This window comes from Somniosus microcephalus, chromosome 20 (assembly GCF_052327205.1).
Source record: "Somniosus microcephalus isolate GS21.2 chromosome 20, FLI_Smic_1.0, whole genome shotgun sequence".
Taxonomy (NCBI): Eukaryota; Metazoa; Chordata; class Chondrichthyes; order Squaliformes; family Somniosidae; genus Somniosus; species Somniosus microcephalus.
Genome location: NC_141006.1, coordinates 74,366,600 through 74,376,639, shown reverse-complemented (window position 1 = coordinate 74,376,639; position 10,040 = coordinate 74,366,600). Strand labels below are relative to the sequence as shown.

General features: G+C 46.9%; 1 protein-coding gene across 4 annotated transcripts; it reads left to right on the top strand.

The window, feature by feature from the left end:
• The first annotated feature begins 2,975 nt into the window (after positions 1 to 2,975).
• med18 (mediator of RNA polymerase II transcription, subunit 18 homolog (yeast)) lies at positions 2,976 to 9,651 on the top strand. 4 transcript variants are annotated; one of them, XM_085963016.1, is made up of 3 exons: positions 2,976 to 3,082; positions 5,085 to 5,182; positions 6,873 to 9,651. In XM_085963016.1, exons 2-3 carry the CDS (start codon positions 5,110 to 5,112, stop codon positions 7,430 to 7,432), a joined length of 633 nt encoding a protein of 210 aa, XP_085819142.1. In that variant the 5' UTR covers positions 2,976 to 3,082; positions 5,085 to 5,109; the 3' UTR covers positions 7,433 to 9,651. The 4 variants fall into 4 exon arrangements, with proteins under 4 accessions (XP_085819142.1, XP_085819146.1, XP_085819144.1 ...); XM_085963020.1 differs by having other exon boundaries at positions 2,986 to 3,082; positions 5,089 to 5,182; XM_085963018.1 differs by lacking the exon at positions 2,976 to 3,082 and adding an exon at positions 3,107 to 3,601.
• Positions 9,652 to 10,040: the final 389 nt, after the last annotated feature.

Sequence of the window (10,040 nt, the reverse complement as noted above, 5' to 3'; positions counted from 1 at the left end):
TTCAGATTTCCAGCATCCGCAGTATTTCGCTTTTGTGATAGACCATCAGTTACAGTTTAGTGATAAAAGTCCCAATTTTAAAACCAAAAAGATGGTTAAAATTTTCCACACTGAAAATATGTTTCTGAGCACCTTTGAACACTGAACATTCTTAATAATTTTTGAACTTTGTTGACATTTTCTACTACACAACAGCTTTAAGTATCATTTCCTCTACATTTTCAACACGATTATACATTAGAGAAGCGCAACTAATCACAGCATGCTTGGAATACATTTAGTTTTAATTTCTTTCTGCGCTACAGGACATTACTATGGCCCTCAGGAAGGACGTTTTAACATATCAGATTTTGCAGAGAACAAAAATCCGACATTAAAGATTTTTTCAGACACTTGGGGCTAGAAAGCAGTATTGATATCTCCGCATGCACTTCCACGAAGAGTTGAGAAAAATGCTTCTTTCCCCACCCCCCAGACAGAATGACTTTTGCTTGTATACTCAGGATGTCATTTTTTTAATATTGTTTAAGTTAGTCCAGAGGCTCCAGAGAATGCGAGTTCAACTCCCGCCGTGGAAGTTGAAATTCAGTTTTTTAAAAATCTAGTATTAAACAGCTGATATCAGTAAAAATGACTATGAAGCTGCCGGATTGTGGTTCACTAATGTGCTTTAGGGAAGGAATCCTACCGTCCTTACCAATGTTCCCTCTAATTTTGTTGGGGGTGCGTGGCCCCTTTAACAGGCTGCACGGCCCATTCAAATTTCCCCGCATGCGCAGTTTTTCCATTGAAAAGCCGGCAAGCGGCCTGCGTGGTACCCCCAGGCCGCTGTGCTTAAAGGGGACATTGCTCCTTACCCAGTCTGGCCTGTATGTGACTCCAGTCCCACACCAATGTGGTTGGCCCTTAACTGCCCTCTGTAGTGACCTAGCAAGCCACTCAGTTGTATCAAACCAGTGGTTCAAGAAGGCAGTCCAACACCACCTTCTCAGAGCATGTGTGGTATGGATGACGGATAAATGCCAGCCTTGCTAGCGATGTCCACATCGCAAAAATGAATTAAAAATATCCCACATTTCTCCAAACAGGCAGGAAATAAATTTACTCAGTCTACAAATCAAATATGTAGATTATAGAAGGAAGTACTCTATAAAAAGAAAGATTTTACATAGGATTACAAAAGATATACAGTACAAAAACAGGCCATTCGGACCAGCCAGTCCATGCTGGCATTTATGCTCCACTCGAGCCTCCTCCCGTCTTTCCTCATCTAAATCTATCAGCATTTATATAGCGCCTTTCATGACCTCAGGACGTCCCAAAGTGCTTTACAGCCAATGAAGAACTTTTGAAGTGTAGTCACTGTTGTAATGTAGGAAACGCAGCAGCCAATTTGCGCACAGCAAGCTCCCACAAACAGCAATGTGATAATGACCAGATAATCTGCTTTTGTGATGTTGATTTCCGTAATATCGCCTGTCTCCGCCCTTACCTCAGCTCATCTGCTGCTGAAACCCTCATCCATGCCTTTGTTACCTCTAGACTTGACTATTCCAACACACTCCTGGTTGGCCTCCCACATTCCACCCTACGTAAACTTGAGGTCTTCCAAAACTCGGCTGCCCGTGTCCTAACTCGCACCAAGCCCTGTTCGCCCATCTCCCCTGTGCTCGCTGACCTACATTGGCTCCCGGTTAAGCAGTGCCTCAATGTCAAAATTCTTATCCTTGTTTTCAAATCCCTCCATGGCCTTGCCCCTCCCTAGCTCTGTAATCTCCTCCAGCCCCACAACCCCCCCAAGATATCTGCGCTCCTCTAATTCTGCCCTCTTGAGCATCCCTGATTTTAATTGTTCCACCATTGGCGGCCGTGCCTACTGTTGCCTGGGCCCTAAGCTCTGAAATTCCCTCCCTAAACCTCTCCATCTCTCTTTCCTCCTTTAAGATGCTCCTTAAAATCTCCCTCTTTGACCAAGCTTTTGGTCACCTGCCCTAATAACTCCTTATGTGGCTCGGTGTCAAATTTTGTTGATTACACTCCTGTGAAATGCCTTGCGGCGTTTTACTACCTTAAAGGTGCTGTATATAAACACAATGGAGGAAAAATTCAGTATCGCCCCGTTTGGGGCGTCATTATCGGCCGTGCGCAAAGTTTAGCGCCTGGCGCTAATTATCGCCTCCGACAGCAAACTTGGCTTTTATCGCCCCTGGAGGTGATTGGAGCGCTAAATCTGGCGCTTCACATCTGTCTTAAGGTGAAAAGGCCGAGGAGCGAGGCACTACCTCAGTGCTGGTGAAGCAAGGAAGGGCAAATCAAAATAAACCTGCAAAGTGCTGCTCAATACTCAAAACTCCTTCACACAGCGTTGAATCTCTCCAGAAGTCTCTCTCTCTCTCTCAGAATGCGTGGTGCAGAAATGTCACTGACATAAAAAGGCAGGAAGCGGTCGCCTTTAAATAGCGCTCCCCTAGTCCCTTTCTTGACAGCAAAACGCTCCCCTCAACCTGTCGTTGCTAGCGGCAGGCAGTATCCGGTCCGGGGCACTGCCGGGGAATTGCGCACTCGACTGACGTCACAATCTGCCGGCGGTAGTGTTTAGCGCAGCCGCAAAATGTCTAGTTAATTTCGCGAGCGGCGCAAACATCGCCGCGCCCGGGCGCTAATTGCTTTGCGCCCCAATTGGTGCCCTCTTAAGGCGCTAACAGGAGGCGCAAACAACTGAATTTTTCCCCCAATGTGTTGTCTGTGCCTCACATTCACACCCCCAAGTCTCACTGAGACCACAAGGGGTGAAGTGATGCTACAGGCCCTGGAGGGGCTGAATGGCCTCCTGCTGCTGTCCCTCTAAACCCAGGCCCCTGCTGTGGCTGCCCTACAACAATGGGTCAGGGGGGAAACATCGGGGGATTAAACTGCAGCAACCTGTGGCTGCAACCAGCTGAAACCCTTCTTATAAAGCGTTTTACTTTTATTTTACTTCTCTCTCTCTTTTTGCCCGGAACACATTGACCGCTGCACCGCCTCCCCGACTTCCGGCGGCCGACCGAAATATCTTCCGTTCCGGTTCTGAGGGAAGCTGCAGGTAACAGCGGGGCCTCGGGGCTCAGGCTGGGCTCACAGCGGCCTCAAGGCTTGTCGCTATCTCCCTCCCGCCACCTCCAAGCCGGGCTGGGGCTGGGGCTGTTTTGTGCTCGGTGTCGGCCTTTATTTTCACAGGGCTGCTTCCCCCCCCCGCAATTGGGCCCAGTCTCCTCCGCCTGTCCGGCCCTTTCTGTGCTCTGGTTCTCCCGGCCCGCACCCTTACACCTCAGGGGGGCTGCCCAGCAACACAGGCCGACAAGAAAACACCACCGTCTCTCTCTGTGTGGAAGAGAGGGGACAAGTTTTAACATCTATAGACGATCCTGAGGGGTCTGGACAGGGTGGAGGTGGAGAGGATGTTTCCTCTTGTGGGAGAATCTACAACTAGGGGTCACTGTTTAAAAATAAGGGGTCGCCCATTTAAGACAGAGATGCAGAGAATTTTTTTCTCAGAGGGTCATGAGTCTTTGGAACTCTCAGCGGGCAGTGGAAGCAGAGACTGAATATTTTTAAGGCAGAGGTAGAGATATTCTCGATAAGCAAGGGGGGGGAAAGGTTATCGGGGGTGAGCGGGAATGTGGAGTAATTGGATAAGCCATGATCTTATTGAATGGTGGAGCAGGCTTGAGGGGCCGAGTGGCCTGCTCCTAATTCGTATGTTCGTACGTATGTATCTTTAAAAAGAAAGGGCGGCCAGCATATTCGCTGCTACACTGACTGACTGTCTGCAGAAAGGAGTGGTTTATGCTGCCATCAGACTCAATGGGCCGAATGGCCTCTTTCTGTGCCGTTATGACGCTTTATGTTATGACTCTATAACGGTGTTAGCCTGTGGCTCAGTGGGCAGCACTCTCTCTCGCCTCTGAGTATGAATAGGTTGTGGGTTCAAGCTCCCACTCGAGGCGTGAGCACAAAAATCCAGGCTGACACTCCCAGTGCAGTACCGAGGGAGTGCTGCACTGTCGGAGGTTCTGTCTTTCGGATGAGATGTTAAACCGAGGCCGGGTCTGCTATCTCAGGTGGACGTAAACGATCCCGCTATTTTGAAGAAGAGCAGGGGAGTTACCCCCTGGTGTCCTGGGGCCAATATTTATCCCTCAATCAACATAATTGAAAAACAGATTATCTGGTCATTATCACATTGCTGTTTGTGGGAGCTTGCTGTGTGCAAATTGGTTGCCGCGTTTCCTACATTACAACAGTGACTACACTCCAAAAGCGCTTTGGGACGTCTGGTTGTCGTGAAAGGCTCTATATGAATGCAAGTCTTTCTTTTTCCGTGTCTCCATCAGGCAGTGAGTTTACTGACTGAATCGTGGGGAGGGATAGGCGTTTAAAAAAAGTTTTAAAAATAAAGTTCAACTCCTCTCCCCTTTCCTGTGGTGGTGCCACCGTCTCACATTATCCTACGCCTGGGCCATTTCGCGGTCTGCCACCGACTTATAATTTCCTCACATTCAAATCCCTGCATAGCCTCCTCGCCCCTCCCTAGCTCTAACCATCACCCCTGTGCTCACTGACCTACATTGGCTCCCGGTTAAGCAACGCGTCGATTTTAAAATTCTCATCCTTGTTTTCAAATCCCTCAGTGGCCTCACCCCTCCCTATCTCTGTAATCTCCTCCAACCCCACACCCCCCCCGAGATATCTGCGCTCCTCTAATTCCAGCCTCTTGAGTATCCCTGATTATAATCGCTCCACCATTGGTGGTCGTGCCTTCAGCTGCCGAGGCCCTAAAGCTCTGGAATTCCCTCCCTAAACCTCTCCGCCTCTCTCCTCCTTTAAGACGCTTATTAAAACCGACCTCTTTGACCAAGCTTTGTCCTAATGTCTCCTTTGCCTTGGTGTTAAATTTTGTCTGATTTATGGTCCTGTGACGTGCCTTGGGAGGTTCTGCGATGTTAAAGGCGCTGGATAAATGCAAGTTGTTGTTGAAACGCCAACTTTAATGATGTCTGGTTTGCAAACATTCCAGTCTCTTGAAAGCAGTTTTTTTTCCCCAGTCAGGTTTGTTGGAGAATTGTCGATATGGAGGCCCCGCCTGTAACCGTGTTACCCGTCATTGGTGGAACTATCAATATGATGGAATATATTCTGCAAGGTACGGAATGTGGTCCTGGTAATTTTACTATTACAGGAAACTCTCGATTTACCGGCACCTGAATAACCGGAAATCTCTGTTAACCGGCAAAATTCAGGAGTAGGTTCAGGTAAGTTTTACTTCATATTAGTGGCAGTTCCTGGATTTGTGGCTGTGTAACTGGGGTTCCTGCACTTGTTGCTAAGCAACAGGGATGCTTGGTCTGTGGCCAGGGTTCCTGCAGCTGTTGCTAAGCAACAGGGAAGCCTGGATTTGTTGCTGTGTACGGAGCTCTCGTACCTTTTAAACTATACCTCTCTGTAATCTGGACTTTTTGATAAACCGGCACCACGCCGGTCCCGTCGGTGCCGGATAAAAAAAGTTTCCTGCAAATGGTTTAACTAGATAAATGACTGGACTTTGGTTTATAGCTAAATCAATTATTGAGTGATTGGCATATAAGTCAGGAGGGCTAGACACTCGTCCCAGCCAGTCCTGCTGTCCCTATTTGGGTCATATTCAATTATAGCTTGTCCCTGTACTTGTGTGCTGCTAGAGAACTGCAGACAGACAGGAGTGGGCTGCGATATAAGATTCTTCACCTTTCTCAGTAGAGTAACAAAACAGATGCATTCTTCTGTTTTTTTTGCTCCTATTTCTCTGCCAATTTTCTTCCCTCCATTTGGCCTGAAGATATGGCTCTACAGGTGTCTTCCAGTAACAGCCGAATGTGCTGCTGTCCTCCCCTGAAGGGCACTTCCGGCAGAGGCCACTGGATAGTGATCTGGAGTGGGGACATAGTGGTTACGTTACTGGACTAGTAATGCAGCGGCCTGGACTAATGATCCGGAGATGTGACCCTACGGCAGCTGGGGAATTTAAATTCAGTTAAATAAATCTGAAATAAAACGCTAGTGTCAGTAACAGTGACCATGAAACTACTGGATTGTCGTAAAAACCCATCTGGTTCACTAATGCCCTTTAGGGAAGGAAATCTGCCGCCCTTACCCGGTCTGGCCTATATGTGACTCCAGACCCACAGCAATGTGGTTGACTCTTAACTGCCCTCTGAAATGGCCCAGCAAGACACTCAGTTGTACCAAGGATTGCGGAAGTCAATTATCGCGCCCTAAATGCTAGCTGAGTACAGACCGGGATCTTGCTGCACTGAAGTGCTCTGGTGTGGTTGTACAGGAAACTTTGTGATATCCGGCCCCGACGGGACCGAGCTGTTGCCGCCCCATCAAAACTGCCGGACAAACCAGCGCTAATGTTAAAACATACGGAAGCTTTTGAGCTCCGTATCTAGCAACAAACCCTGTTGCTTGCTTCTAAACAGGCGGCCGTAGCTTGCAAGCGTCTCTGTAGCTAAGCAACAGCTTTAGCTAGACCTTGCAGAGCCTGACTGGTGAAAAAAAAGCAACGAAAAGAAAAAAAAACTTACTGAACTGACTCCTGAATTTTGCCGGTGGATCGAGCATCCGGACAGTTAACCTCCGGATAAACCAAAGTTTCCTGTACTGAGTCAGTAATCGTGTTCCTGTCTTTGCTTTTTAAAGAAAGTAATGAAATCTTATTTTTTCCAAAAACTAACAATGTTAGGAATAGAATTGCAATATTAATGTTTTCATTGTCAAAAATGTCATACTATTATAAGTCTGGTGTTTTATTTTTCCGTATCCTCATTATTTAATGATTCTGATTTATTCAGGGAGTGTGTTGGACCAGAGTCTGGAAAGTCTTCTTCATCGACTGCGTGGCCTTTGTGATAATATGGAGCCAGAAACCTTTGTAGATCATGAGCTGGTTTTTCTGCTAAAAGCCCAGCAAGGAAGCCCATTTATTTTAAGGGCCCGGCGTGCTGTGGACAAGCCTGGCGTGCCTTGGCACCTCCGCTACCTTGGGCAGCCAGAGATTGGGGATAAAAATCGATCGGCGCTGGTACGGAATTGTGTGGACATTGCCACCTCCGACAGCTTAACCGAATTTCTGATAGAAATGGGCTTCCGAATGGACCACGAGTTTGTGGTGAAGGGGCACGTTTTTCGCAAAGGGATCATGAAGATTGTGGTGTCCAAAGTCTTTCGGATTCTGCTGCCTAGTAACATAGATAACATCGAGCCACTATCATTGTCGTATCTCGTAGAACTGAATGTGGTGGCACCACCCGGTCAGGACGCAGTGTCGGACGACATGAAGAGCTTTTCAGAACAGCTCAAGCCTTTGGTTCATCTTGAAAAAATTGACCCTAAAAGATTACATCAGGTGTAAGGATATTCTGAGATATGTGGGGGGTTTTGTACTCTGGTGGCATTGTAGGTGTTTGCTTATAAAACTAGAAATGTTTTGAAATAAAAGTAGGATTAGTCTTATACACAGGTCACATCCTCCCTCTGGTTTACCTCCTAGGTCCTGAGATCGTGAAAGGTGCGATATAAATGCAGGTCTTTTGTTACGGTGGAAGGCAGGAGTGATTAAATGACAAAAAGGACAATGGTGTGAGGCAAAAGGGGCTGGTAATGGAACAAGTAAAGAAACATAGAATAATAGAATGGTTACAGCACAGAAGGAGGCCATTCGGCCCGTCGAGCCCGTGCCGGCTCTCTGCAAGAGCACTTCAGCTAGTCCCACTCCCCTGCCCTTTCCCCGTAGCCCTGCAAATTGTTTTCCTTCAGGTATTTATCCAATTCCCTTTTGAAAGCCACGATTGAATCTGCCTCCACCACCCTTTCAGGCAGTGCATTCCAGATCCTAACCACTCGCTGCGTAAAAAAGTTTTTCCTCATGTCGCCTTTGGTTCTTTTGCCAATCACCTTAAATCTGTGTCCTCTGGTTCTCGACCCTTCTGCCAATGGGAACAGTTTCTCTCTACCTACCCTGTCTAGACCCATTATGATTTTGAACACCTCTATCAAATCTCCTCTCAACCTTCTCTGCTCCAAGGAGAACAACCCCAGCTTCTCCAGTCTATCCACGTAACTGAAGTCCCTCATCCCTGGAACCATTCTTGTAAATCTCCTCTGCACCTTCTCTAAAGCCTCACATCCTTCCTAAAGCGCGGTGCCCAGATTTGGACACAATACTCCAGTTGAGGCCGAACCAGTGTTTTATACAGGTTCATCATAACTTCCTTGCTTTTGTACTCCATGCCTCTATTTATGAAGCCCAGGATCCCATATGTTTTTTTAACTGCCTTCTCAACCTGCCCTGTCACCTTCAACGATTTGTGCAGATATACCCCCAGGTCTCTCTGTTCATGCACCCCTTTTAGGATTGCCTCTCCTCGTACTTCCTACCGAAATGTATCATTTCGCACTTTTCTGTGTTAAATTTCATCAGCCACGTGTCCACCCATTCCAGCAGCCTGTCTGTCTTCCTGAAGTCTATCACTCTCCTCACTGTTCACTATACTTCCAAGTTTTGTGTCATCTGCAAATTTTGAAATGTGCCCTGTACTCCCACATCCAAGTCATTAATATATATAAGAACATAAGAAATAGGAGCAGGAGTAGGCCAATCGGCCCCTCGAGCCTGCTCCACCATTCAATAAGATCATGGCTGATCTGATCCTAACCTCAAATCTTCTATCACTCTGCATCCACCCGAACCCATGTGATCTCCCGGGAGAGGCGAAAAACCAGATAAAGACCCAATGGCCAATTTGGGAGAAAAAAATCTGGGAAATTCCTCTCCGACCCATCTAGGCGATCGAAATTCTTCCAGGAGATCACTCTGTCCCTATATTTTCTACAGTACTTACCTTCTGTAAAGGCGATCTCCACCCCAGCCAGGAACAGGAATAAAACCATCTCCTGAAATCTAACACAGAATTAGAACACAGTAGGAGCAGAACAAGGCTACACGGCCCCTGGGCCCACTCCACTACCCACAGGGCCATGACCATTCCGAACCTAGACTCATGTCCAATTTCCTGCCCGCTCCCCGTAACCCTTAATTCCCTTTACTTCTAGGAAACTATCTATTTCTGTTTTAAATTTATTTAATGATGTAGCTTCCACAGCTTTCTGGGGCAGCAAATTCCACAAACCTACCACCCTCTGAGTGAAGAAGTTTCTCCTCATCTCAGTTTTGAATGAGCAGCCCCTTATTTTAAGATTATGCCCCCTAGTTCTAGTTTCACCCATCATTGGGAACATCCTCACCGCATCCACCCGATCAAGCCCCTTCACAATCTTATATGTTTCAATAAGATCGCCTCTCATTCTTCTGAACTCCAATGAGTCGAGTCCCAATCTACTCAACCTCTCCTCATATGACCACCCCCTCATCCCCGGGATTAACCGAGTGAACCTTCTTTGTACTGACTCGAGAGCAAGTATGTCTTTTCTTAAGTATGGACACCAAAACTGTATGCAGTATTCCAGGTGCGGTCTCACCAATACCTTGTACAACTGCAGCAATACCTCCCTGTTTTTATATTCTATCCCCCTAGCAATAAAAAGCCAACATTCCATTGGCCTTCTTAATCACTTGCTGCACCTGCATACTAACTTTTTGAGTTTCGTGCACCAGGACCCCCAGATCCCTTTGTACTTCAGTACTTTCCAGTTTCTTGCCATTAAGATAATAACTTGCTCTATGATTTTTCCTGCCGAAGTGCATAACCTCACACTTTCCAGTATTGTATTTCATCTGCCAAATCTCTGCCCACTTACTTAGCCTGTCTATGTCCCTTTGCAGGTTTTTTATGTCCTCCTCACTCACTACTTTCCCTCCCATCTTAGCATCATCTGTAAACTTTGATATGTTACACTCGGTCCCCTCCTCCAAATCGTTAATATAGATTGTAAAGAGTTGGGGACCCAGCACAAGAAAACAGAAGCAAAACACTGCGGATGCTGGGATTCTGAAATATAAA